Here is a 25,366-nt window from a genome sequence, read left to right on the forward strand (position 1 = left end):
TGGGTTTGAAAGAAAATCAGAGATAGGTATGAGGTCGCTCACGAAGTATAAGGAGAATGTAAACAAACGTATCCCGATACATGATTGACGCAAGGGGATGACGAGAATAGCGTGCCGTTTGCTTCCATTTCGCAAGAGTGAGGCTCAGTTGAGCTAAACGACATAGTTAGTCCAAGATTCATCAGCAATTTCGAACCCGGAAACTTACCAGACTCGAAGACAACAAGAGATAAGTATTGGACCACAACGATCCTGTCGCTCTGCAAGCCGCAAGGATATTCCAAAGGGGCGGCTGACATGTAAAACAATACACTTCCATGAACTACTCTGTTGAGAAAGCTGTGGTAAGGATCTTACGAAGAGGCCACGGGTCCCAGTAGACATCAAGAATTTGAGTTACCACGGACACGGTAATGCATACCTGTGCAAAACAGTGAGGAACCCGGTATGGGATAATATTGCAAACTTACCGTAGCTACAGCGAGTATACCATATAACACTTTCCGGCTCTTGTTCCATATCACGTACACACGAAACGCCACAAGGATTTCCGAACAGAGTATCGAGGTGGCAGGAAATGCTATTCCAAATTAGCCTTCGAGAATCGAGATACACCGTCATAACGCTGTTGTCTCACCTGTAGATGACCATTTCCATGGCGTGCACTAGCACACACGACATAAGTAATCTTCGGTGCTCACACTTTGCAGTCGTGCCACACCCACATTGGGCGGGTTTTTAAGGCCACCTATGCGGGAGTCAGGAGAGTCGCTGGCATTAAGTCTATGGACGAGACTTACCATAAGCCGTCAAAAACGATGCTATGAAAGGACAATAACGAGCCAGCGTAAAGACAACGCGTACAAAGCTCCACTTTCGGCTTGAAACAAGCCGTTGCTGGATTAACCGTGAGACGCTTTACTGAAAGGTGAACGTGTTGCTACCTCATGTTTGAAGGTTAGTAGGTAGTCGTAGATCTGGGACATGTTTCAATGACAGGACCTGAAGAGATAATTATCGGGGCAGCTTACCACGAGTGCCGATGCAGCCACTGCTCGTGTCGATCAAAGCAGTCTCGACATGAGCCATATTCTGTCAGAGCGCTAGCATAGAGGAAACATACCCGTAGTGTACTTGAGTCCATCAATTAGCTTGAAACAAGAATAGGCATGTGCGAACAGCTTACTTTGGTCAGCTAGATCTGTGACTCGTCAGCCAGGTATACGGAGGCAGAGGTCATGATGTATGGGGCGAATAACGTCAGGCCATATGCGCGAGCGTATTTATACCATGCACACTTTATAGCGTATGAGGATTGAGCATGAACCAAATGAAGGTTTTCCTAGTTTCTGATGTATGGCACCTCCTACTTTGAGCCTCGGACGGCCACAGAACTCCAGCCATAAACACCACCGGGTTCCATATGGTTCTACTGTTAATGCTTCGGTACGAAAGCTTGGGAACCAAGCTCCGGCCGTATCAAAAAAAACCTGTCCATTTGAAATCTGCATGGAATCGGCGCAGCTTACTGTGATCTTGGGAAGCCAGGTATAGTGTCAAAAGAGCTTGATTGAGAATCATAAAGTAAGTACTAACTCTAGTGATTGAGCTCATTGGGTCAGGTGCATTGAGCATAGTTTGACCTGGGGAGAGGTTCCCATTCAAGGGCAGCTGAACACCACTAGCTCGTTGTCGGCATTTAAACAAGGAAGCAAGCTATCTTTCCCGCTTGCGTCGCACCACCGATGCGGAATCGATGCATTGCCAGTACAGAAAAGTATGACTATTAAGGGTTTGCCTTACTTTCTTAAAGCCGGTGTGTGGTAACAAGAACACGAGTGGCTTTAAAGGTAAATTTACCTGAAATCGTAAGCCGAAAGAGCTACGTTCATTGAAACTGTAGAATAAAAGGCTTGCCCTGATTCTTGAGGATGCGCGATCTCTCGCCTTGTACCTCTCGCAGGACAGCAGGTACCCAGACGATAAGGAGTCACCATGTATCGTTTTTGGATGGCATGTGGGAGTCATCACCACGCCACGCCGGAAATGAGTAACAGAGTTTAGTACTCAGCTACTGGATATGGCTCCGAGGTTGGGCGAGGCATTAGTACAGAGCAGATGGCACACACGATGGTGGAGAATCCTGATTTCCTTTGCGGACATGCTCCAATAATCAGGTATCTCAGCTCGAAACAACAGGTCATTTACTAACTTTCCCCAAAGATCGGCTAGGCGACTCTGGATTTGATGAGGCTCTGCGTCATGGCAGTGACGGACTAGGATGGACGCGGACAACCTTATCACGATTTAGGACCACCTCTAACAGGTGTAATCAACCTCAGCCGTCTCGGTCTGGATCCCGCAAACGCAGCGTCGAACACCCGTTACGATCGACTGAAGTACTCAAATACAATACATCTGCATCATCGGCTACACGCATACAGAAAAAGGCGACAAATCCAAAAGGACATTACACAGGAATAGTCTAAAAACGGAGTGGCGTACGATACTAGTCAACTGAAAGTCCTAGGCACCTATGTTCACAGACTGTTCAAAGCCCCGCGCACGAAGCCTTCTTCATCCCCCACCCACCTCCCACCCACAACATCGCTAGTGCATGCGGAAACAGTTCCCGCAAAACCCAATAGGCTCCCCAGGATGCTGCTTAAACGTCGTACACTGCATCGATATATCCATCAAGCTGTCAAACGGCGACACATCCTTCCCGGGCGACGACCGCGACCCCGCCGCCGACAACGCCGCGCCATTGGGATGGGGCTGCAGCAGCGCCGACGAGCCTTGCGGCGCCGGCGACCGCCTCTCAGGCACCAGCGGCGGTGCAGCGTTCAGCAGATTCGTCGTCGACTTGCGCGGGGGCGGCCGCGGCGGTGCCGGGCGCTTCGTGCCCATGTCCGAGTGGGCGCGCAGGCGGCTGAGCGAGGCGCCCAGACCGCCCGGGCCGGGGCCGGGGCCGGAGGCTTGGCCGCTGACGCTGGACCCAGAGCCCGAGTACGATCCGCTGGGCGAGTCGTGCCGCCCGGGGAGGTGCACGTCGTCGTCCGATCCCTTGAACGGCACGAGATGCTCCTCCTCGTTGTGGTCCGCGAGCGAGCTGATCGCGCTCGCCGAGTCGAAGCCGTTGAGGTACGCCGACGCGCCTTCTGCGGCGCCGACGCCCACGGGTTTCTGGCCGATATACTTCCCGACGTCATCTTCGCTCTCGTCATCGGGGTAGGGCACGCCAGAACTAGACCGAGGCATGTGACTTGAGGGCGCAGATGTGCTCTCGACGTAGTTGGTGGGGAACAGCCCCTTGCGGCCGCTCGCGTTCTGGCCGAGCCACCAGTCCTCCGAGGGCTCGCTGAGCACGACGATCTCCTCGCCAGCCTTGAACGGCAGCTCGTCCGCAGTGCCCGAGAAGTCATACAGCGTCTTAACAACCCTGCCTGTTGGGGACGGGGGCTTCGACCGGCGCGGCGGCACGCGGGGCGACGACGACGACAGCATCGGCGATTTCTTCGCCATCGAGCGCGAGCTTGGCGGCCGCGTTCCGCTGCCCTCCTTGTCACTCTCGTCGTCGTCTGAGTCCCCTCCAGCCTTATCCTTGAGCGCAGCAAAGTTCGAGCCCTCCTTCCGCCCGCGGCCGGTCACCGAGCTAACCGCGCTCGACGCCCACCCTGCGACGCTCATTCGCTTGCTGGCCTTCTCCGCAGCACCCGCAGTCGCCGCGCTGTCCGAGCGCTTCCGCGACGCGCGCGAGGTGGGGCGCGACGACATCGTCGTCTTGGATTCTGATGGACGACGAGAATGGGGTTTGCGTGGCCCGTCGTCGTCGGTAGATGAGCCCTGGTTGTTCATGGAGACCGCTGAGCGCTTGGAGCGGACGGAGCGGAATCGACTTCCGTCATCCACAGAGCGACGGGTGTGCTGCGACCCAGCTCGGGATCGGGAGCGCTCGAAGTTGGTGAGCATTGCTCTGCGAGACCACAGTCAGCAATTGGATCAGGGAGGCAGACGACGGGCACGTACTCGTCACACCATCCCTCCTTCACTTCTTGCATGATTTCCCTGTATTGCCGCGCGAAGTTGAGCTGAATGTCGAGGAAATTCGTGAGCTCGCGCAGCTGTTGGACCTCGTTCTCCTGGATTGCCTGCATCCGAGCTCGGACGTCTTCAGACGTCTCTTCACTATTGGGCGGTCAGCTACGAGCCATCACGAAGCAGACTACTACCCACTAGCGTAGCCTGCTCTTCTGAAGCTCGTCCTCTGCATCCTTCCGGTCCTTCTCCTTCTCCTTCTTACTAGCCTTGAGTTTCTCGAGCTTGTTGAGTGCTGCGTCATAGCTAAGCCTAGCATACCCACTATTAGTACACGATATGCAGGTTTTTACAATCTATTACTGACCTTCTGCTTTCGAGCTTCTTCTTCTGATGCTCGTAATCGCGGATGTCCTGCAAGAACCCCTTGCACGAGTTGATGAACCCATCCTGGAACGTGATCGCGTACGACTCCTGCAGCGTGGCGACCTTGCAGTGGGCCCGGCCCAGCTTAACAAGCGAGGAGCCTAGACGGGCGTACATGACGCAAGTGAGACACGAGTGCTTACGGCGCACGCTGCCCTCTGGCGGCAGCGAGAACGACGAGGCAGCGGTACGCACCGAACGCAGACTGGTCTCCGAACTCCTCCCCGTGGTTGAGCATGACAATGCCAAACGTGTCGATTGGCATGAGCTTCTCGTTCTCCTGCACTGCAGGCGACTCTTTCTTCTTCGAGAGCGTGTGGTGGTAGTCCTCCGCCGCCATGTGCAGCCTAGCGAGTTCAAGAACGGTGGGATTAAGGACACGTAGGACAGGGAAGGAAGGGCGGAGAGTATGCGTACCGGATGAGGCCCTCCTTGCGGAGGTCGATGTCCTGCTCGGTCTCCTTGAAGTCATCGTTGTCGTCCGCGGTGACAGTCTTCTCCCTCGAGGAGATCTTCTCGCCCGCCCACTGCCGTCGGTCATGCCGTCTGAGCGCCCCACGTTCGACGTTCCCAAAATAAAGCGGCGCACCTGCTTAAACTTCCCAAGCTGCGGATCCCAGGGACGAGTATGTCAGTCAGCCACCGCAACAATGGAGAGTGGGGATGGACTGGGAGCTCACCTGCTTGCTCGCCATGGTGTCGAGGGTGGTGTGGTGGTCAGATCCAAACGCGGATTCAGACGAGGAATGCCAGTGTGTTGCGTGTTCGCCTCCGGGGCTGTTGCAAATGAAGGAGGTGCATTGTGATTGGGCTGAATGGCATCTTTATACGTTATTGTGGGTGGTCTGACTTTGGAGTCGGCCCAGCCCGGCGGGTGTCGTCCCTCGCGACAAATGGCAACCCTTTATGAAACCCGTCGCAACTCACAACGCCTGCGCCCGCCCTTGTCCCACATCGCAAACCCTGTTGAAACCCCTTTAATGTTACTGTCACGTCTAGTTAAGAGGCAACGTCAGGATAGCAAGAAACACAAGACAGTATATATGTCATCTCAAAGAATGTGCAGAAAGGAATACAAGAGGATAAAGCTGAAAGAAGCAGCGCCTGCGCAACATCAACACATCATTGCGGCCCTTTCGCATGCCGTATGCCCTCGTGCACCGCGACCGCCTCGTCCACCCACGGCAACCTAAAGAACTCGCTCCGCCTCAGCTCCTCCGCGCGGATCGTCGCGCCCTCGCTCGGCCCGCTCGCAAGCACACTCTCCAGGTCGCGCGACTGCGACTCGAGCCACGTCTGAATAAACTGCGCCGGGTCCTTCGCGAAGCTCTGCAGAAACACGCGCTTCGTGTGGGAGTTCTGCAGCGACTGCACGAGCACCGCGATCTAATCAGAATGTCCGTCAGTTTCCATGGCGCACGCCAAAAGCAAGCGGTGGTGGGGGCTTACCTCGTCGTCAAGTTTGCTGAGATCCTGCGTGCTTTCCTTGCTCGCTTGGATGGACACCGCCATCCGATTCTTCAGGTTCGAGTCCTCCGCCTTCAGTTCAATGTCCCATGCAGACGGTCGCTCTGGTGGGGGTACGGTGGGATCAAGGGTGTAGTAGAGGACGACGGGGTCTGGCGGCATGAGATATCGGTTGACCAGCTCCGGGAGATGATAGAACGTCGTCCCCTCTCCACCAAAAATCTGTAAACGCGTCAGTTAAGCTCAGTGAGCAATGACGGGAGGGAGCGTACAGGTTTTAGAGCTTCGTCTGCCCGTATCCGCCGGCGGTCAGTCTTATCCTGCAGCCCGTGGATCTTGATATAGTTCCATAGTGTCTGTATCACGCCTAACCGGCTCTCTTCCGTGATACCAAGTATATTTCCTACAACCCAAATGAGCGTGAGGCCGCACCACCATTCTCCCGACTAACCTAGCTCTGGCGCAATCTTGAATTGCTCAGGGTACTGCGCGAGGTACATGAGCACCCTGCATTTTGTGGGCACGTCGCCCGTCCGTCGAATCGTAAACCCATCAAGGGGAGGCTGCGTGTTTGGCTGGCTTGGCCACTGTCCCAGCCCTCAGCCACTTCCTTCAACAAACGCAGCATGCGGGGGGCGGCTTACCTCTACAATGTTCCCGTCCGGATACACGCTCGGGTCGCGGTCCAGCTCCACAATCAGCCGCTTGATGAACGTCGAGAACTTGCGCGGAGGCACCTTGTCTCGCGACCGCTGGTTCGGTATCTGCATCACCCTCTCCATGAGTCCCGGAATAAAGGGGGTAGGTGTGAATGGCAGCCGGGACGCACCTCGAGTAACCGCCCCTCCACCTTGAGCGTCCACGCCGGGATACCCTCCCCCGTCTCCAAGTTCACCGTCGGATCAGCGCCCTCGGTGCTCTGCCACGCCTGGCCCGACGTCGTATGACTGAGAAAGATCCGCAGCGTGCGTGTCGTCTGGCCAAGTCAAAACGACGTTTAGTCAATATCCGCCCCTCCGCCCACGAACTGCGAAACGCGGGGCGGCCCGAGTCGAGGGACGCACCGAAGGACTCCGCGCAAGCGCATCCTGAATCTCGACGCGTTTCCGCGAAATCGTCCAGTCGAGCTTACGTTCCATCTCCACCAGGTCCCGGTACATCTTCGAGTCCTCGGCGAACTCGGGCGCCTGCTGCAGCGCGTTCGGCAGGGTCTTACTCGTCAGCTTTCGCTTCCTGTTTAATCCTTTTGGTCAGTTTCCCCTCCTCCCGTCCCTCGATGTAACGGTACGGAACGTACTTGGCATCTTTGACGCCGTCAACGAGACCCGGTTGGCGCATCATCTTGTTGGAGAGCGTGTGTTAGGGAAACTACAAGGGGGTTACTTGTGTTCGCGTCGGGACGAGGCGAAGACCAGGACAAGAGAAGCGGGGGCACGTGATTTAAGGCATATGCCGAAACAGCCCCTGAATCTTTTGAATGCTCGTCAACGTCGCTGTCCGACACTTGCTCATCGCAGTCTTGCTTAGTTTTATTATTGCGATAGTGCTTGCGATTGAAACATCATCATCATCTAGGAAACGGAGAGTTTTTATCTGACTCTGCCCCGCGAAAGGCATGGATTGTGAATTATCCTCGTTTACTTTGAGTTCATTTGCTTTCCCTTGCGATTCAAGTGCATCTTCAGCATGAAAGTAGTCGACAACCACAGTGTGACACAGTATACCGAAACTTCGAGTTGTAGATCTGGCTCCTCAAAGTCCTAACACGGCGATAACCACATATCGCTCAACTCCAGCACTCCTCAACCAGCCTACCGTCTCTCTCCATCACTGACACATACTCTGCCGCATCCTCCGCCGACATCTCGCCGCCCCTCTCTGCGACCTCGCGAAGGACTGTGCGCACAGCTGCGGGCATCTTGTTCGAGGACCTGTTCCAATCCCAGCATCAGCTCGCGTATTTTCACCCTGGTTCACCTGAACATACCCTGAGATGATCACCTGCCCCTTCCGCTCGCCTATGAGCGTCCACAGTCTCTCCTTATCCTGGGCGAGCAAGTCCTGTACGTATGGACGCTTCACTCCCTCGGGCACGTCACGCGAGAACGCCGCTCGGTAGACGAGCTGATCATCCTGCGCATGGGCTACCCACTCTGAGCCGTAATGCTGGTCTTTCGATGCAGATCTGCAGCCAAAGTAGAGGGTATTGTCTGCAAGATGCATATGAGCAGCCAAACAGGTCGTGTTTCTATGAGACGCACGCTTAATGCCCTCCATGATCCGCTCCTCGATGATCGCCCGCATTGGCGCAATCCCGGTACCAGGCCCCACGCAGATGACGGGGGTTGATTTATCAGTGGGCAACGTGAAAAGCCCGCGCTGGATGCGTATTCGGATAGAAGACCCTGTATAGAATCAGTATCAGCTCATGGTTATATGCACGAGATATTACGCACCAACAGGGAGATTGGCGAGGTACGACGTGCAAACTCCTTTTCGCGGGACCTTGAGTTTCGTTCGATATCGCACGATAGCAATGCACAGGTGCACCTCCTGTGGGTGCCGCTAGGTTACGTAGATGGGTTAGATCGAGTCGATCATAGATGCGGATAATGCTACCTTCACGGAGGAAGCTATCGAGAACTGCCGCGGCCTCATCGGCGGGAACAGGTCAAACACATATTCTCTTGGCACTCGCGCGGAGCGGAACTCGGTCATCACCTCGTATATCGTCCTCTTGACTTTCGTTGTGTAGTCGTACAGTTCATCCTTCATGCGCTGTCAGACATAGCTTTGTTTTGACGAGAGGGTACACGCACTGCAAGCTCTTCCGAGCAAAATTCGTCCAGCCTTTCCATCTCTAACTCATCGGTAATAAAGTGACGAAGGAGCTGGAAGAATGATCGTCGGGGGACGGCGTTGAAGTCCAAGTATCGCGTGAATAGGGTACGCAGAGAGGTGACTTCTGGGACATAATCGGGGAAAGTTTGATCTTGATCAGGGCGAGGAGTTAGTCAAGCGAGTTTTTGGAGAGGGAACACACATACCTGATGCGACTTGCCTGATTGTGAAGAGCTCGTCTGCGATGCTTGCCCAGCCCATGGTGACGAGAAATAACTCTACCTCGGACTCTTCGGCGACAGGATGGATGACAGCAACGTCGCCTGGCCGATAACTAACATAGCTTAACACTCGTCGACGTGCTTTGTGGTTAAAAACAGCTCACTGTATGTCGTCCTTGAACGAAAACTCGAAGTGTCGCACGTCCTGCCACCAGTCGTCCGAAGTCATCCGCTCATTCCGTGTCAGTGCTGCATCATGATAACGGCCGTCCACATCAACAGGATCCGGCTCATCAACAGATGTTTGGGGCGATATATCCGTCACGGAGACACGCGGGAGGGGCTTGCTACTCGAGGGAAGCTTGTCTGAACCAGCTGGAAGTGGGTATAGATGAAGCAAGGTATCGAGCAGCGCCTCAATCCATGGATCTAGCGCGCCATCAATACTACACAGAGGTCAGAGACAGGTCAGTCGATGGCCGAGTCTCACCACGTACCCAAGCATATGCTGCTCGTCTCCTTCCCCTCGCGCACACACCTCGCGTCCCCCGAGGCTCTCCAGTCGACGCGACAGCTTCTTGGCAGGCCAACAGAACTTCTCGTACGCTGTGTCTCCAAGTCCGAAAACGGCGAAGTCCATGTCCTCGAATAGATCGGACGGAAGGTCGGCGCGAAGGAGTGTAGCCCAAAGGGCGGTCATGGTCCGGGGCTCCGCGCCAGAGCCAGTTGTAGATACGACGAAAACGACGAAGTGCTCATTGATTAGTTCGGACTTGATCGCGTGGGATTAGATGAGCGTGTCGCAGGAAACAATCTTGAAAACTTACAGCTGGATACTCGTCCATGCTCTTCACCCTACACTGGAAGTGGATCCGACGACACTCCCGCGCGATCCTGTCCGCGACATCTTGAGCGGTTCCCGTCTCGGTAGCATAGAGTATGAGCAACGTCCGCTCGTCAATGCCATGCTCATCATGGTTGGAGGAAGACATGGGGGGTGCACATGGTGGGGGAAACTGGGAGTCGATGATTGGTGAGTACTTGGATGATCCCTTGCACCCCGTCAGAAAACAGTCAGCCGAATAGCCCGAACATCCGCGGCCGTTTTACGGCCGATCTTATCTGATATCAATATTCAATCTCCTATTGAATGATGCCCACGCTCTGCGACATGCGCGGAGGCATCGCAGTATTGCTTCTGCCTTACTCTTAGCTTCACTGTCCAGCCAACTGTAACATCCTAACTATCTGGGACTCATCGAACATAATCTTTACGGTACATACGGCATATTATATATAGGAAGGTAGGTACCTAATGGCTTTATTAATACAATCCCATGCCTCCGCGAGTTCAACGTCTATGGGCCGGATGAGGGTGCGGTGTTGGGATCTGGATATTTAGTAATGAAGTCCATCAAAATCCTAACATCACCGTAGTCGTCCACCACAGAGTAAGCATTTGGAGCCTTCTTACGTTCTACCTCCTGAATAAGTGGGCTCCGTCCCCCCGGTGTATTGATCTTCCATGGTAGAAAGTCCCCATTCGCCTTGTAATACCGCCAGAGTTTCATCTCTTTCCCTTTAGCACCGATTGCCCAGCACTTCTGGGACTCGGCCAACGGGAGCTTCCCCATGTAAGTGGACAGTTGACTCTCGATGCGCAACCAGTCTTCTCCATCACTGCCTTTACCTTCGAAGACGAGGACAGGAATTGCAGTGGCTGTGTTTCCAGTGTAGGTGAAGGAACGGACGAGCAGGTCAGGACGGCTGTCCTCCTGGATGCGTAGTTCTGGGTTGACGAGATATTTCACGTCCGTACCAGTCGGGTAGCATTGTTGAAGAATTCTATAAGCGTAGTTTTGATTGAGCGCATGTAGTAGACGTGTGTAAGGGCGGTACGTACGCATTCCAGACGCCGTTGACGCTGCCTTCGTCTTTCAAGAAACCCCCCGCGTCGAGTTTACGGAGATTGTTTTGGGGGAGCATCCTTACTGAGAGAGATGAAGCATAGGCAAGGGAAGCGAGACAAGACAAAAAAAGCACGGCTTTTGTTATCGCTGCTTTCATGGTAAATGTTGTGCGAGTATGTTCTGTGGGGAACGGATGAAGAGAGAGAATGCACATAGCGCATCCTTTTTATATGTCCACGAGCGCTTTCGAGAACTCTCCGAAATGCCCCCCTCAAGCTGTTTTTTGTAGTACAACGCACGATATTTTCCAAGTTTTTCTGCTGGAGCCTTGCGCTGATATGTATCATACGTTTCATGCGATCATCATTAATCATTAACGGTCCGCTAACTAAGCTGCGACTCCTTGAGAAGCGTGGAAAGCTTGCTACGTCGTTCGAGTGAGCTGTACGGATGCTGGACACGTAGCGAGAAAAAGCAGCCCATTACAGCCCATTGCAAATCGATGGGCCAGTTTTCAATAATAGTGTTTGGAGTGGCGTTCACATTGGAGCGGTGACAATGAGCGAGTGGAAACTGGTTGGCGCTTTGCTGGCGTTCTTTTCCATTGCAACGACATCGCGGAGTCGCCGAACCTCTCGGTGAGTTCTGGATGCGAATTTGATTATTCCGAAACTATTCCGTTTCTACCGCAGGCTTCCAAACTCCATGTCCGGAAAAACAAACACTTAGAAGGGTTCAGTTGGGAGAGCTCGAATGGCTTGAATACCGGAACATAAGTTTTATCCGTGTGGTGCAGATGGATTTTGGACTAAATATTGACGCGTCCTTTGGTATTTCCCGAAGTTTTAGAACCCAATAACCTTGTCATAAACCATAGGTTGACTCCTAGTTGAGAAACCCGAGATCTGCCATGAGCCATGGGAGCATTTCAGATCCATGCTGTAACGTGCAAGACTGACTCGAGATTGTCGTGTAGATCACGAAAAGCCTTAAATCTCGAAGAAGGCAGGCAGAGACAAACTCTCACCGGAAAGTACCCTGTATATCTCCGATGAGGGTGGGCTAGGGGACAAAGCATAGATGCTGACTCACAGCATAGTCGTCACCATTGTCATCATGAACATTCTGCATGTTTTAACAGAGGTTCCAGTCGTTTTAGACTAAGGCGCCTTTGCTGTCATAAAAATACCAATATTGCCATCGCTCATATAACATGACAAATAGATGAGAGGAACTTGAGAACACTGACAAAGACGCCGAGCACAGACCACTTGACAGACGAACAGCGAAGGATCCGCACGTTTAGCTGTTTTTGTTCAATAATGACGTTCAAGCTGTGATAAGCATGTGGTTCAGGTGTCTCATGAGTCGAAGTAAAAACATCCTGCATCCCCAACACTTTAACCTTGCGCCACACTGCGGCTCCAGAGACCTTAGCCTGCACACTACAGCAATCGTGCATCTCGTCCTGACTCATTCCTTGAAGTTTATCTCATAAGGCATTTGTGCGATAATACAAGTACAATTCATTGTTTGACAAGCAGTACTCCTCAGGCTTTAAAAGTTGGGATCCGGGTGGTTATGAATGTAATCTAGCAAGATCCTCACTTCGTCGTAGTTGTCCACTACAGAGTACGGAGGAGGAGCTCTCTCCCTGGGCACTTCCTTAGCAGCACCCCTTTCCACCTTCCACGGCAGAAGCTTCTGAAACTCTGCGTTCGCCTTGTGAAATCGCCAAAGCTTCATATCTTTCCCACGGCCGCCGAGAGCCCAGCATTTCTGGGTCGGTGTCAGGAAGCCCGGCCTGTTCAGATAGCCGGATAACTGGGACTCGAGGCGCTCCCAGCTGTCCCCACTGCTACCTTTACCTTCGAAGAGGAGGACAGGCTTCGCAGTGGGGTTCCCTCCAGCACTGTAGGTGAAGGAGCGCACGAGAAGGTCCAAGCGATTTTGATCGTCGATGCGTACTTCTGGAGCGACGACATATTCCACATTCGCAGTGGGATATGACTGGTGAATAGCCCTGTAAGGTGACTTCGATTGAGACAGGGCATGCATTGTGTAAGAGCGGTACGTACGCATTCCAAACACCATTGACGTCGCTTTCTACTTCCATGAAACCCCCCGCTGCAAGCTGACGGAGATGGTTTTGGTCGATCATTCTTGGCGAGAAATATTGAGTGAAAACGAAATGAGTTGAGTGAGACGGAGAACTCACAGTTCCTATTGTCACTAGCTGAACGAGGGATGGATTCCACGGGGATCCGGACGAAGAGTATGTATACACACTACACCCCTTTTATACACTCACGAGCGCTTTTTGAAAATTTCTGGAACGTTCCCTTCAAGCTGTGTGTCAGAAAATAATTGAGCAGACGTCAGGTGGAGCTCCAAAAAGGTATTGGCACGCATTCCAGCGGTGCTCGAGTTCGAGTTCTCTTAGAGTGGAAGAGTCGTTCAGGCCAGGTAGGATATACCAGGTCAGGCATTCATCGCCACCCCAATCTTAAGCATCATAAACCCCGTCAATTAAGTCAAGAACTACGGAGATCTGAAAACCGGCATAGATTGAACGCTTGAGCACTCGTGCTGGTCCAGATGGAGTAACGTTGATTGAATGAGATGATGAGCGTCTAACACGTTAACACGCCCTGAGCGAGGCAACATTGTACATTCTGGGCGCAAAACTATTCCTGTCTTGAATCAAGAGAAGGGCCTAATAGTTTAGGTGAACGATGGAAGCATGGGCAAGACCTTGGGGTCCAGTCCGGAGATTAAGCCACCTTTCTGGAACCTTTCAGTAAGGAAGAATTATTCTTCAAGAATAGCTGTTAACAATGAGCCCTTAAAACGGCCACGACGAAGAGAATACAAATTAGCGCTATATAGATCGATCTACAGTGATAAACACGGATCCATTGCTTCTTTCTATAGCTGGACGACCCATAGCCCTATTACCTTTTGGGAAAGAACACGTTCGTACACGAACAAGCAAGGAACAAGAATCAAACAAGAATATCAGGGCTTGACACTCAGATCGGAGGCTAGTCCTCTCTGAAGCACAAGGTTTGGCCATGGGCCTCGGTTTAGGGCATAAACAATAAGGCATCGTGAAGCACGACATGTCACTTTTGACCGAAACGCTCCCTTCAAAATGGCCTAAGCCATTTTCAGCAGAGATGTAGGAGTATTCAACTCAGCATAGATGGCCTTGCACCCTCACGGCTCTCAGCTACGTAGGTTTCCAGCTGGATCAGATGTACTTAACGCACCAATGTCCGAAAAAATGTTGATACCTTCGACAGCGACAGACGTAGGCTTTGTGTAGAACTCCATCGTTAGATTTGTGGCAGGCCATCATAGCAGCCTGCCTTACTGGTTGCACATAATGAATCCACACACGTTCGAGCTGAATCCAAATAAGGTTAGAGAAATTAACCACAGCATCCTCTTATGGCAAAAACATAGCAATACGCTCGCAGATCCTTGCTCAGGAGACGTATTCAAATACGCATCGTTCCGGGTAATCTATACAACCAGCAAGTACTATTCAAGATGCTTACAGAAGAGTGTGGTGTATCGTGGCCCAACAAGTGTCATATGAGTCTATCGACGCCGAATCCGTACTAAAATCAAACTCAAAAATGACCTTGTCCCTAGGCGTTCTGTCTTCTACTATGCTAGTTCGACACAGTGGGGGCGATCTTGATACCAGAGAACACACCGCCCGTAGTGTAGTACGTCCCGCCCTGCTCGCCCTTGACCGGGTACGTCAGCTGCGCGAGCACGGAGTAGTTCGCCTGCCAGTACGGTGCGTCGGGAATCTGTTATAGGCCATCAGAATCAGAAACCACCCCCTCATAATCCGTTTCGAGATGAAAACCCCAAATACGTACCTGGACGGTGAACGAGTCCGACGACGCGTTGGCCTTGGGCTCGTTGTGCGCGAGGATAATAGGCGATTCGTGGCCGTTGTTGTTCTCGGGCACCTCGAGGTAGTAGTCGATGTACTTGGGGTAGATGCCCGCGTACGAGTGGGCTCAGGAAAGGTTCAGCGTGCCGATGATGGTCTGTGCAGAGCGGGGAGCGAGGTGGGTGAGTTTGTAAAGGCAACCCCTGAGGTATCGTGCACTTACTTGGCCGGTCACGATAGCCTTGTCAGAGGTGGCGTTGATGCTGAACGTGCCGAAGCGGGAGGCTTCGTCGCAGGAGGCGAGGGCAGCGCCAGCAACGGCGAGAGAGAAAAGGGCAGTGGAGATGAGCTGCATGATGATGATCGCGACTGGAGTTTTGGGAGGGAGAAAACAAAAGTAGAAGAGAAGGTAAGAAAAAAACCACCACTGCCAATGTAGGCCTTTATATACCCCCAGTGCAACATGTCGCCGGTCTCGACCGGTTTCCTCGGTGTCTCACAGAAATGACAGTGGTCCGGACGTTGTGAGCTGTGAGTGATGCGGGTTGAAGTGCCCATCTACTACGATTGACTTTTCCATGTGCCTACTGGCGTGGACTCCCCATCGAGGTTGATTTGCTTCGAATTCTGTACGAAAAGCGGCATGCCCAAGGAGCAACGTTTGGTCTCCACTGCTAGCGAGAGAAACTCTGGGAGAAACCTGTCATTGATGTCGGCCTGGCTTGGCCGCGACAGATGTTGATTGAGCTTCTTCATCAGATCTCTGCGCAGAATGCAAACAAGCCGCATGAGATATTCCCAGAAGGAACGACAGTACTCACAAAGTCAAGCCACGATTCAGCAAGGGTAAATATTGGACAGGCATGGCCAAGGCGTGGCAAACTTGCGGAATTGAGTTACCGTAGGTTGCCGTTTGCAAGAGCATGGTGGATCGGAGGCAAACGAGGCCTTGATCGGCAGCTGTCGGGTTCTCGGTCTTTCTCGGTGCTTGATCCATCAAGGCACCCGACGGCGAGGCTGTGCACACAAAATACCGACCAAAACATTGATACATTCCCGAAAGCGAGTGTAAGGCGTACAAGTATATGTGCTGCAGTAGATAAACCCATAAAAAAGAACATCATAATGATACATCGAGTGCGTACGTGTATAATGCACCTCTAACAATCCTCCTCTCTGTCCTCCTTGAGTGCACGAACAAGCCGTTTCGCGATGATCTCGAGCTTCTCGCTGCGAGACCGTTCAACCTCGACGAGGGTTTGCCTACTCCGTGCTGCAGAAGGAGACGACATGACGAGCCCGGCTTTACGAGGCTGAAGCGTGACGCTCAGACGGTCAAATGGAAGCGGAGGCGGGGGCGCAGGCCGTGGAGGAGGGGCAGCGGGCTTGGGCGCTTCCTTCTTCGAGGACCAGACTTTGAAGCGTGACGCAAAGGAGCTTCCGCCTGATGATGATGGCGACGCTTTCTGCGCTAGCTGTGGTGTTTGCTGTTGTTGCAAGACTGGCCGCGACGACGACGGTTTGGCAGCACTCAACGATCGACGGGAACTCGACGGGCTTTCGTCACCGGCCGAGACTACGCCTTCGCGCACACCATATATGCGCACGAGGTCCTCAAGGCGCGCTCGGGGCTGCATGAGCTCAAACAGGTCGCGGAAGGACTCGTCGCGCTCGTTGTGCAGCTCGGTGTCGTCGAGGAAGACGTCCTCGCGGATCTTGAGCGCGATGAACAGGTCGAGCACCGCCGTCTCGCGCTGCTGTAACGGGCCGCCGATCACCATGTCCCTCCTGCGGGCTGCGGACGATGAAGGGCGTTCGCCGTAGGGAGAAGTGTGTGCAGGTGTAGGTGTATATGAGGGCATGGTAGTGGTAGATCCGGCAGGTCTAGATGAGGAAGAGGAGCCGGTGAGGGGAAAGGGATCGGACGTGTAAGGCGGCCGGATAAGGGTATCATAGGCGGGGAGAAATGTGGAGCGTAGTATATGCATACATGCTGTAGCAGTCATAAGCGCTCACGCACCGCAGCGGGGGAGACATCTGGGACTCACCAACGTAGAACGCGCGGTTTACCCTTCTCAGCTGAGTCTCCATCCACCAGAGGGTCTTGCGCTGCCTCTCGACGGTGCTCACGTCTCGATGCGGACCAGCGTCCATTGGAAAGGACATGTAAAGGATCTTGAGGAGAAGGTGCTGTGGCAGAGAGATGAGGGTCGCCAGCGGACCAGGTGGGCGAGGAAAGGGTGGTAGACCAGCATTGGAGCCAGTGTTGCTTGGACTGAGCGGGTTGAGTCGGTTGAAGGGGTTGTTGGATCGGTATTGCTGCATGCTGCTGTATGGTGGGGGAAGAACCGTCTTCTCGTCAAGGACAACCATCGCGCTCTGTGAGAGAGCTGGACTTTATAGGATGCGTGATTGTATTCAGCTGCCAGGGGTAGATGCAGTGCCTGGAGGCAACTTCCGCGATTCAAGCTGGCTGTAGGTGACGAGAGAGACGGAAGCAGGTGAAGAGCTAGGTGAGATCGGTTTGCTGTGAGCTCGATATAAGTAAGCAGCTGAGGGGCGCGGAACTCGGCCCAGGTACAAATATACAGCTTCGCCGCAGTCGTCATCGTCGACGTTTTCCTCCGAGCTCCCCGCAGCATTGCGCCGCGCGGTACTTGCTGTGCTCTTTGTCTTTTCCCACAGCATTAGTATCGGTTTCAACGCTTACACACGACCCAGCTCAGAATACGCAAGGAAGCTCTTCGAGGGATTCACTTGCAGAAATACTTCTCAAAGGTCTAGCCAGGGCAAACACTACCACTGCAATATTATTGAGCTGTTCGGACTGCTGTCAACATTTGGCTCCGCAGCAAGTTCAGGCGCGTCGCAACGTCTTCTCTCTGACCGCAGTCACTCGCAATGTGGACTTCTTCATAGCGCTCTTGCAATCCGGCATAACCTTGGCACAATTCTCGGTCTGCGCAATTCTCGTACGATGTTTTGCGTAGTGCATAGGCAACACACATTGAGATCGCACAGTCAACAAACGTACGATTGTTATCTATATGATTCCCGCGAACGTTTCCCCTCGGTCGAGAGAGAACGGTTTCATCCCAAGTCAGAACACGATGCTTCTCGGTGACATTGCCGACGAAGTCAATTCTCTCGTTATGATTTCAAGTGCGGAACCAAACGTTGCAATGCTAGTCTCAGTCTTCGCTCACTGACTCTACACTTCATTATTTCACAGAGATATACGGTAACCAGCTTCCAACAGTGGCTCCCAACACCTCGACGCATTCATGCAGTATGGGCCTTCTATTCACAACTTCTGCTGGCGGATGTCTTGACAGAACGTGTCTCTCCGTCTTGTTTATCCCATTTCAAAGTACTGAACATCTCCAGACATGCACGACCCAAGCCATCGTCCGTTATCGATATATTTATCATGTCGTGGCTCAGCCTGGCTTTACACCTCTACGCGGCTGCCGCATGCTGCATCTCGTCGATTAAATCAAACCCCCTTCCTTCGAAGGTACTTATTCGAGGATTCTGTGATCCATGCTACGTTCATCAAAATCTGGCCTTCGATAATCAAGGTACTCCCCTGCCTGTGCGCATGTTCTACTTCGATTGCCTGGCCACGACTTCCTCAACCGCTCTGTTGGTTACCAGCCCTTGGCGAAGCGCTCGTCCTCGTCACTCTCAAACATACATCATATCACCGACCTCATCTCGGGTTTTCGTCGCTTTAGGCTGAAGTCCCCTCGCATTTGCGAAACAGTCCTCTCGTGTCCTACTCGCCAGCACAACATTAACAGACATAGGTGACATTGGCCGCATGCACGCTACCACGCAGTAGGGCGATACTTCACCTACCAGCTCCATTTGTACAAGGACCACGCTTTTGCGACAGATAGCCTACACGGGTTCGTGCGTCACCCGAGCTATCTCGCGCTGTTCATCTTACGTGTTTGGCTGGCTGAGGTTTAGCACGGCAGTGCTGTGGACTACATCAGCGGCCCTACGGTGGACCATCATGCTTCGCTGGCTGAATGTCTAAGACGAGTTTCTACATCGACATATTGGAAAGGTGTTGAAGGAGTAAATTACACATAATCGCGGGATGGAAGATGCACGCTCATTTGATCATACGTCTTGAGATAATAAAGTGAGCTCAATGGAGTTTCTTCAACTACCACTAGCCTATTGGGTATTCCTTACATGATCGCCCCAGAAATGACTTTCTTCTGCCCTCTTTTTTCATTGGGAGTTCGAATGAACGTTCAAGTTGTTTTCCTCTGGTTTCCCTCTACTTTCGGCTCCGGGAGTCTCGGGATCATCAGTTGCCGCTGCGTCGCTGGCCACGTTTGCCAATTGAGGTCACTGCTCAGTCGAGCAGCCTCTCGAGCACCATGGTCACTCGCCCTCCCCCAAACTACCGACACGTGAGCGATATTTCACTTGAGAATCAACAAGCTATCATGCACAAGTGATATGCACGCATCACTCACTTGATACTGGGAGTCATTCTGGTCTCCCACTATCTCCAAGACCCAAAGACGTACTGCATCTAGTGCTGTGGATGTACAAACAACGTGAGTGGTATTCCTTGCTAGCTTCACTTACGTCATTTGAAACCAAACCATAGGTGTCTACAGTCGACTATATGCCTTGGTCGGCTCTGCCTTCTATGGACTGTAAGAAAGGCTAATCTTGACAAATGTAGAACATGCGCCTCGGCTGATATGGAACCAACGCATGCTTGCCGGAGAATCTGGCATCAATGTTAGCCTTCTGAAGCCATCACAATACTTATAAATGAGATGCTAACTCGTGCGGGTCTGAGAGCTCGTGCGGGCGTGGTGCAAAGGAACTGAGACACAAGCAGTCCTCGGTGTACAGCTTGCGCTGGCAACAATTACTGGCTCCGGGAGAGTGGCACAATCCATTGAGCCTCTTGCACGATAGGACGTCACTACTGTATAGCTGTAACTAAAGACCGAAGCCTGTTGGCAACGAGGTACGTCTCCATGTGGAACCCCGGATCAGCCTTGTCGATCACTCTGCAGCCTATGACCTTGTTGCAGAGCGTTGCAAACTGCCCATGACTTCTCAGCAATAAGGTGCGATAGCACCTCTATAACTCAGGGCCGCTATTATACTTTGGGATTTTCTCGCCTAATTTTCAGATAGCCCAAGCCTCCAAAAGTATCAAAGGTCCTAGGTCGAAGGCGAAAGAGACTTCATCACACCACAAGTCCCTTTTGACCCATCCTCGTCTATCATGAAGTTCCTTTCTCTGCTGGCGTTGGCTGCTTCCTCAAAGGTGGCTTTCGCCGCCCTTGGGCCTCTTGGAGGTGCAACACCGCCGGTTGGGACTTTGGTGGACCCTCGGGTGTTACCCCTCCGCCTGATCAATACCCCCATTTCGCCTCTCAGGGTGTAAACATCTTCCGCATTCGTGAGCACCACAGTATTCGCTAGAGAATGTTCTCGAGTTGACAAGGATGCTTCGTCTACAGCGTTTGGTAGGGTATCTTGACCGGCATATTCACAGTATTCTCACGAGCTCTTAGGGTGGAACCTCATGACGCCAACGGTTGGCGGAGACATCGACGAAGGCTTCTTCTCCAAGTATGACGGTTCGGTTCAAGCTGCTCGCAAGTCTAGCACTAACCCGTATGTCATCATTGACTTGGTGAGCCTCCGTCTCAATCATTAGGATGTGCGAGCCTGTTCTCATGATTTCGATAGCACAACTACGCCCGCTGGAACGGTACTATCATTGGCCAGGGCGGGCCAAGCAATGACCAGTTTTCCGATTTCTGGAACAAGCTTGCGGCCAAGTACAAGGATGACGACCACATTATTGTGACACGAGAAATTCCGATGGTTTCGTCAACCTTCACTAACCAGCACCTTTCCAGTTCGGTGTCATGAACGAACCTCATGATCTGGACGTCCCTACTTGGGTGCAGGTAAGTTGTGTTCTTGTCTCTGAGTGCGAGCACAAACTGATGGGCTCGTAGAGTGTTCAAGCCGCCATCAACGCTATCCGCGCTGCAGGAGCGAATTCGCAGTACATCTTGATGCCTGGATCTAGTTATTCGAGCGCCGGCGCTCTTCCAACTGAGGCTGGACCGCTTCTTGTCAAGCTCACTGATCCTGCCGGCGGAACCGACAAGCTTCTTTTCGATGGTATGTCATATACAGCGTAACCTGTTGCTGCTTTATGCTGAGTCTTGTTTAGTCCACTTTTATCTCGACTCTGACGGCAGCGGATCCCACACTGACTGTACCAAGGTAAGTTTGGCAGTATTAATAAAACCTAACGTGTACGAGGTTGACCTCTTTCATTCAACCAGAACGGCGTCGACGTTATGACCACTCTCGCCAACTGGTTGAATTCGAACGGCAACCGCCAGGCCATTCTGAGCGAGACCGGAGGCGGAAGCACGTCCTCCTGCGAGACCGAGTACGTCCACCCCATAAACAAGTTCAAAGCCCCCGACTGACGTTTGCGCAGTCTCAATCAGGAGCTTGCGTACATCAAGAACAACGCCGGCAGCTTCGCTGGCTTTACGGCTTGGTCCGCTGGAGCCTTTGCCACCACCTACGGTTTGTCGCTGACGCCCAATGCCGATGGGTCTGACCAGCCGATCTGGACTCAGGCTGGTGAGTAGTGCAATTACGTTAAACGGGTGCCGAATACTTATCTACCCCACAGTGAAGCCCAACTTGCCATGACCTGGCCTCTGACGTCTCAGATTAACAACGCGTTGGAGTTGTGTCATCTGTATAGTTGTGTTTCTAGATGTGTTCGTAGATCGAATGTAATTTGTTATGTATTTGCCATGCTTGGAGTGAAACCGCAATTAGAGGTTGTTAAGTGATTTTCGATTACGTGTAAGGGTGAGTGGAGATTGTGATATATGAACTAGTACCTGGTATGTTGTAACTGTTTAGATCAACAATTTTGCACTCTGGGGTTTACACAATCTGTATGAAAGAGTTCCCACAAAACAGACAATGCTGCACCGCGCTAAGGAGCTGAAGCACAAACCACCCCTTCACATCGGACGCCACCCCATTCGTTTCTGCACTTGGGAGGAGGGCCTTCCTCGCACATCCAACGCACGTCCTCACGTTGGGCGTCGCCAGAATGAAGGAGGTGATCGAGCACCGGGCTAACGTTTCACCAGTGAGACATTCGCTCGCGAGTAACCGCTAACTGAACACTTACACCAACTGTGACCTTTGGGACACGTTGCCGTTTGCAAATCCGCGAAAATGACGTCGGACTTGCATGCTGGACATTCATCATGTAGCGGCTCGAGGAGTTCTTCTGAACTAGTCATCCGAGAAGATAGCAGATCGGATGTCAGGCGGTTTTCAACAGCAGGCAGATCCACAGAAAGACCCGGGAGATGCGCTTGAACCATGATACGTCTTAGGAAAGGAAGGTCGTCCTCTGAAAAATGTCGTAACGGGTGATGAGTGAGAGAGGAGGTTGCGTTGGCGGTGTATGGGACGTACTTGTCAGCAATGGAACTATGGTTTGCAGGATTGTCATGATGATCCTCAGCACTCGCGACGATATCTCTCGGATGATCGGCTGAGCGACCTCGCCACACGCGTTCCTAGCCTCGTCACTCTGGGAAACCTTCTATCGAGAAATGAGTACGGTCATCGACTACATCAGAGCAGGGCAACTGACCCAACACATATCAGCAATTCCAAGCCTCAACCGAAGAAGCGTCAAGCTTGGCCTTCCGTATAAGTGGGTCTTGAGCAGAAGTCTCAAGTCATCGCTATAATCCCGGCCAGCTTCGAGAGTGAACGCGGCTAGTCCGAGCGATGTTGTATCATCTGCTGGGAGGACTCGCATGTAATCGAGTATACGTGAGCGTACATTCTCGAATCTCCCAGAGTGACATAGGCAAAACAAGGTCGCACGAAGCCTGTTGAGAGGCGTGCCGCCTTGTGCTGAGGGCAAAAGTCAGCACATGTAGATTTAGAAATCAGAAGATCGTACGCTTCAGATCATTGAGCTCTTCTACTACCCTTTTTACAACGTTTTCATCCGTCTCGGCGTACATTGATGCGACGATGAGCGTATTCTCGTGCTTGGCTTCAAACTTATAGCTGAAATCGCTTGGGCGTAGCTTCCTGGGAGAGGTTATCAATGGGTACACTCGCATCCATAAACGAGGCGACTCACTCGTAGACCCAAGCAAACGCCCCAGCGCCATCATAGCTCGCCATCCCGTAGGTTCGTCCAACATCCATCCACGTGGCAGAGCCAGCAGACTCGCGCCCCAGAACACCCCTAACTCTCGTCGACATCAACTGCGAGTCAAGCGCCGCGCCGCCCTCCGAGATTGGCGATGCCCACGATGGATCAGACGAGGCGTTATGAATGACGTGAAATGACCCATCCAGGAAGGCCAGGACAACCTTATCTCGTGATTTAACGTATGTCGCCCCACTGAGAGGGGTGAGTGGCGAAGAACCGGCACTCAGGGGAATGTTGCGGAGCTCAAGCACACGACATCCTGACCACGGCGCCCGGGAAGCAGGAGAACACCAGAGATGCACGGTCCCAGGCTTCGTGAAGAGGCAGATAGGCTAACGTGATGAATTCGTCAGAATGTCCTTGTAAGTTCTGAAGAACATATAACAGCTTACTCACCGGCTGATTTGTACGGTCGATCCATACAAGCCCGGTAGTGCCACGCTTATCCGGGGGATGGACCTCCACTGGCGTCGCGGTCGACAAGACGCACTTGTATTGTTGACCAGACATGCTTGTATTAGCATCAAATAACGCCTTTTGCTCGACCTTGAGGGTGACCAGACTTCCGCTGTCCAGCGAGCACGCAACAAATGCTATGGCTAAAAGACGTTAGATGGAATCATTGACTTGACTGAATCGTGCTTACAATGCCCTATCTCCAAATTTCTCCATGATGACCACGCTATTTGCGTGATCCGATGCTTAGAGAACTTGACCGTGCCAAGATGAGAAACGGATCTTTGCTGTGATGACCGCCCCTCGAGTCTACAAGACGTCGTTAGATTCATCTGCATAGTGCTCCCCATGAACTCACCGAAACAACATGAGGTCTCCGGCCCGATTTCCTATAGCAAGGGCTGAGCCATCCATGACAGGTACCGGTACGATACCAAAGTCGGGCTGGGACGACCATGCTAGTGCTGCACAACAGGCAATTATTATCAAGACAGTGTGTGCGCACATGCGGCTTACAGGTTGCCTGGGCCCGAAGTGCCATCGTGATATGATCTTCGCCATTATTTGCAAGCCCATCCAGCAGGAAGGAGGTCACATCTAGTACCTACGGAGACAGTGAGTGTATGCACTTCACTTGTGCGTCTTAGATTCGAACCTTGACCCATTCGCCCTTGAGGTGATGACGGCCAGCCTCCCAAATAGAGACCTCGCAGTTCGAATTCAACACAGCGAGCATACACCTACTACTATAAGCAAGGTTGCTGGAACGCGCAGATGGCTTGCTACCTGCCTCTGGACGACATGTTCGTAGGCGAGCACGCCAAGGCAGTTATGGACAGGTCCAGAGAGCCAAGGGTAACCGTGCTCCAATCTACTCATAGTTAAGTGCAGTCCGTAAGAAAGGCACTGCGGAGCGCACCTTGAGAGTAGCTTGGCCAATAATACGTCGTTGCGCGGTCCGTCTCAACTGCCGTTTTAAACCATCCAATAGGTTTCCCAGTCTGATCGCCGGGAGCAGAAGCCTTAACATCTGGAGGGGCGGAGATGTTGATCCCTGCATCTGGAGTCTAAAGAGCGATGCGTTTAGCATAGGTAGTCCCTGAGCTCCTTCAATGTATATCAGGAGGGTCCAAGATACTACGCACCAGGATGTGAACAGCGGATTTGGTGACAAGGCAGATCTGTCCATCTTCAGTCCATTGCAAACAATGTTGGGAGGGATGTGTGATGACGGCAGGTATGGGAAGTGCTGTGAAGATCGTGGCCGACATCAAGACGAGCTAACAAAACGCGTCGCGGTGGTTCGGTCACTGTCCGCGTCGCCGAACTCGTGCCTTCCATTCGGGGATAGGGGAAGCTTAGCGAGTCAGAAATTCCCACACTCTAGATTCACTCCTTTCATGTTGCGACCATGTCGCGCTTGCTATCCGTCACTGTCCAGACACTCATTGACGCTTCTTTGCCGGTCGTACAAGTGAGACTAGCTATCACACAAACGCCCGCTTCATACCTTTGGTATTCTCACGGGTCTAGCGTATGGGTTACGCACTGATGGGGGTTAACGCTTCAGCGCTTCAGTGCCGGGTCGGACTGAGTAAGCAATTCGCAGGACACCGATGCCAATCCGAGGGGGCGTGACCATAGAACTGTTTCATGTCACCACTTCATTCAAAGTAGCTCGGCCTTCCTCGACATACCCGTTCCCCATCCCATAGAACCTGCGTTCTCAATGGAGGAGATGACTCAGCTTGACGTCCTGCAAAGGATCTTCATCAGTATGTCCGTCTCGAATGGTCCTTATCATGAAACTTAT

At 52.6% G+C, this 25,366-nt stretch overlaps 11 protein-coding genes across 11 annotated transcripts; 2 read left to right on the forward strand and 9 right to left on the reverse strand.

The window, feature by feature from the left end:
• Window positions 1-322: 322 nt before the first annotated feature.
• Window positions 323-1,089, reverse strand: CONPUDRAFT_77624 (uncharacterized protein; the record flags this gene model as incomplete). Its single annotated transcript, XM_007776673.1, has 7 exons — window positions 323-421; window positions 471-580; window positions 638-665; window positions 702-748; window positions 801-821; window positions 865-921; window positions 1,032-1,089. 7 exons carry the CDS (start codon window positions 1,087-1,089, stop codon window positions 323-325), a joined length of 420 nt encoding a protein of 139 aa, XP_007774863.1.
• A 1,409-nt stretch (window positions 1,090-2,498) lies between these two features.
• On the reverse strand, window positions 2,499-5,251 carry CONPUDRAFT_147435 (BAR-domain-containing protein). The gene is made up of 8 exons (XM_007776674.1): window positions 5,145-5,251; window positions 5,054-5,071; window positions 4,882-4,991; window positions 4,660-4,811; window positions 4,406-4,565; window positions 4,237-4,350; window positions 4,030-4,188; window positions 2,499-3,976 (listed from the first exon to the last, which is right to left on the reverse strand). The coding sequence occupies exons 1-8, from the start codon at window positions 5,157-5,159 to the stop codon at window positions 2,611-2,613; spliced, it is 2,094 nt and encodes a 697-aa protein (XP_007774864.1). The 5' UTR covers window positions 5,160-5,251; the 3' UTR covers window positions 2,499-2,610.
• A 201-nt stretch (window positions 5,252-5,452) lies between these two features.
• CONPUDRAFT_169744 (SWI/SNF complex 60 kDa subunit) lies at window positions 5,453-7,272 on the reverse strand (the record flags this gene model as incomplete). Its single annotated transcript, XM_007776675.1, has 8 exons — window positions 5,453-5,850; window positions 5,914-6,153; window positions 6,204-6,334; window positions 6,383-6,518; window positions 6,576-6,695; window positions 6,761-6,907; window positions 6,996-7,164; window positions 7,229-7,272. The coding sequence occupies 8 exons, from the start codon at window positions 7,270-7,272 to the stop codon at window positions 5,587-5,589; spliced, it is 1,251 nt and encodes a 416-aa protein (XP_007774865.1). The 3' UTR covers window positions 5,453-5,586.
• A 250-nt stretch (window positions 7,273-7,522) lies between these two features.
• CONPUDRAFT_169745 (riboflavin synthase domain-like protein) lies at window positions 7,523-9,985 on the reverse strand (the record flags this gene model as incomplete). Its single annotated transcript, XM_007776676.1, has 10 exons — window positions 7,523-7,862; window positions 7,919-8,141; window positions 8,193-8,336; window positions 8,388-8,496; window positions 8,551-8,700; window positions 8,751-8,923; window positions 8,979-9,106; window positions 9,158-9,439; window positions 9,491-9,765; window positions 9,821-9,985. 10 exons carry the CDS (start codon window positions 9,983-9,985, stop codon window positions 7,718-7,720), a joined length of 1,794 nt encoding a protein of 597 aa, XP_007774866.1. The 3' UTR covers window positions 7,523-7,717.
• Window positions 9,986-10,351: 366 nt separating this feature from the next.
• CONPUDRAFT_159570 (uncharacterized protein) lies at window positions 10,352-10,979 on the reverse strand (the record flags this gene model as incomplete). Its single annotated transcript, XM_007776677.1, has 2 exons — window positions 10,352-10,838; window positions 10,897-10,979. The coding sequence occupies 2 exons, from the start codon at window positions 10,977-10,979 to the stop codon at window positions 10,352-10,354; spliced, it is 570 nt and encodes a 189-aa protein (XP_007774867.1).
• Window positions 10,980-12,380: 1,401 nt separating this feature from the next.
• CONPUDRAFT_140255 (uncharacterized protein) lies at window positions 12,381-13,162 on the reverse strand. Its single transcript, XM_007776678.1, has 3 exons — window positions 13,122-13,162; window positions 12,982-13,065; window positions 12,381-12,926 (listed from the first exon to the last, which is right to left on the reverse strand). Exons 2-3 carry the CDS (start codon window positions 13,062-13,064, stop codon window positions 12,461-12,463), a joined length of 549 nt encoding a protein of 182 aa, XP_007774868.1. The 5' UTR covers window position 13,065; window positions 13,122-13,162; the 3' UTR covers window positions 12,381-12,460.
• A 1,421-nt stretch (window positions 13,163-14,583) lies between these two features.
• On the reverse strand, window positions 14,584-15,171 carry CONPUDRAFT_159572 (uncharacterized protein; the record flags this gene model as incomplete). Its single annotated transcript, XM_007776679.1, has 3 exons — window positions 14,584-14,727; window positions 14,800-14,942; window positions 15,036-15,171. The coding sequence occupies 3 exons, from the start codon at window positions 15,169-15,171 to the stop codon at window positions 14,584-14,586; spliced, it is 423 nt and encodes a 140-aa protein (XP_007774869.1).
• Window positions 15,172-15,888: 717 nt separating this feature from the next.
• On the reverse strand, window positions 15,889-17,255 carry CONPUDRAFT_85596 (uncharacterized protein). Its single transcript, XM_007776680.1, has 2 exons — window positions 16,865-17,255; window positions 15,889-16,809 (listed from the first exon to the last, which is right to left on the reverse strand). The coding sequence occupies exons 1-2, from the start codon at window positions 17,187-17,189 to the stop codon at window positions 15,977-15,979; spliced, it is 1,158 nt and encodes a 385-aa protein (XP_007774870.1). The 5' UTR covers window positions 17,190-17,255; the 3' UTR covers window positions 15,889-15,976.
• A 266-nt stretch (window positions 17,256-17,521) lies between these two features.
• On the forward strand, window positions 17,522-18,966 carry CONPUDRAFT_85598 (uncharacterized protein). Its single transcript, XM_007776681.1, has 2 exons — window positions 17,522-17,978; window positions 18,049-18,966. The coding sequence occupies exons 1-2, from the start codon at window positions 17,864-17,866 to the stop codon at window positions 18,309-18,311; spliced, it is 378 nt and encodes a 125-aa protein (XP_007774871.1). The 5' UTR covers window positions 17,522-17,863; the 3' UTR covers window positions 18,312-18,966.
• Window positions 18,967-19,831: 865 nt separating this feature from the next.
• Window positions 19,832-21,484, forward strand: CONPUDRAFT_93622 (glycoside hydrolase family 5 protein; the record flags this gene model as incomplete). Its single annotated transcript, XM_007776682.1, has 9 exons — window positions 19,832-19,854; window positions 20,159-20,262; window positions 20,378-20,499; window positions 20,556-20,672; window positions 20,729-20,779; window positions 20,831-20,999; window positions 21,052-21,104; window positions 21,167-21,276; window positions 21,328-21,484. The coding sequence occupies 9 exons, from the start codon at window positions 19,832-19,834 to the stop codon at window positions 21,482-21,484; spliced, it is 906 nt and encodes a 301-aa protein (XP_007774872.1).
• A 198-nt stretch (window positions 21,485-21,682) lies between these two features.
• Window positions 21,683-24,824, reverse strand: CONPUDRAFT_169750 (uncharacterized protein; the record flags this gene model as incomplete). Its single annotated transcript, XM_007776683.1, has 15 exons — window positions 21,683-21,988; window positions 22,045-22,272; window positions 22,338-22,467; window positions 22,519-22,673; window positions 22,758-22,787; window positions 22,837-22,970; window positions 23,023-23,429; window positions 23,494-23,696; window positions 23,744-23,862; window positions 23,912-24,017; window positions 24,070-24,157; window positions 24,209-24,293; window positions 24,340-24,424; window positions 24,473-24,620; window positions 24,699-24,824. The coding sequence occupies 15 exons, from the start codon at window positions 24,822-24,824 to the stop codon at window positions 21,792-21,794; spliced, it is 2,241 nt and encodes a 746-aa protein (XP_007774873.1). The 3' UTR covers window positions 21,683-21,791.
• Between the last annotated feature and the right edge of the window lie 542 nt (window positions 24,825-25,366).

The sequence above is a fragment of the Coniophora puteana genome (assembly GCF_000271625.1).
Source record: "Coniophora puteana RWD-64-598 SS2 unplaced genomic scaffold CONPUscaffold_18, whole genome shotgun sequence".
Classification (NCBI taxonomy): Eukaryota; Fungi; Basidiomycota; class Agaricomycetes; order Boletales; family Coniophoraceae; genus Coniophora; species Coniophora puteana.

Excerpts from the sequence above, each read along its gene's own strand:
- CONPUDRAFT_147435 (XM_007776674.1), bottom strand. Across the intron at positions 4,566-4,659 it reads CGGAGACCAGTCTGCGTTCG|GCTCCTCGCTTGTTAAGCTG; the intron begins GTGCGTACCGCT and ends ACGCCCGTCTAG. Across the intron at positions 4,351-4,405 it reads AAGAAGCTCGAAAGCAGAAG|GCTTAGCTATGACGCAGCAC; the intron begins GTCAGTAATAGA and ends TGGGTATGCTAG.
- CONPUDRAFT_140255 (XM_007776678.1), bottom strand. The coding sequence starts at position 13,064 with ATGATCGACCAAAACCATCTCCGTCAGCTTGCAGCGGGGGGTTTCATG. Across the intron at positions 12,927-12,981 it reads GTCAATGGTGTTTGGAATGC|GGCTATTCACCAGTCATATC; the intron begins GTACGTACCGCT and ends GTCACCTTACAG.
- CONPUDRAFT_85596 (XM_007776680.1), bottom strand. The coding sequence starts at position 17,189 with ATGGTTGTCCTTGACGAGAAGACGGTTCTTCCCCCACCATACAGCAGC. Across the intron at positions 16,810-16,864 it reads AAACCGCGCGTTCTACGTTG|CATGTATGCATATACTACGC; the intron begins GTGAGTCCCAGA and ends TGACTGCTACAG.
- CONPUDRAFT_85598 (XM_007776681.1), top strand. The coding sequence starts at position 17,864 with ATGATTCCCGCGAACGTTTCCCCTCGGTCGAGAGAGAACGGTTTCATC. Across the intron at positions 17,979-18,048 it reads TTCTCTCGTTATGATTTCAA|AGATATACGGTAACCAGCTT; the intron begins GTGCGGAACCAA and ends ATTATTTCACAG.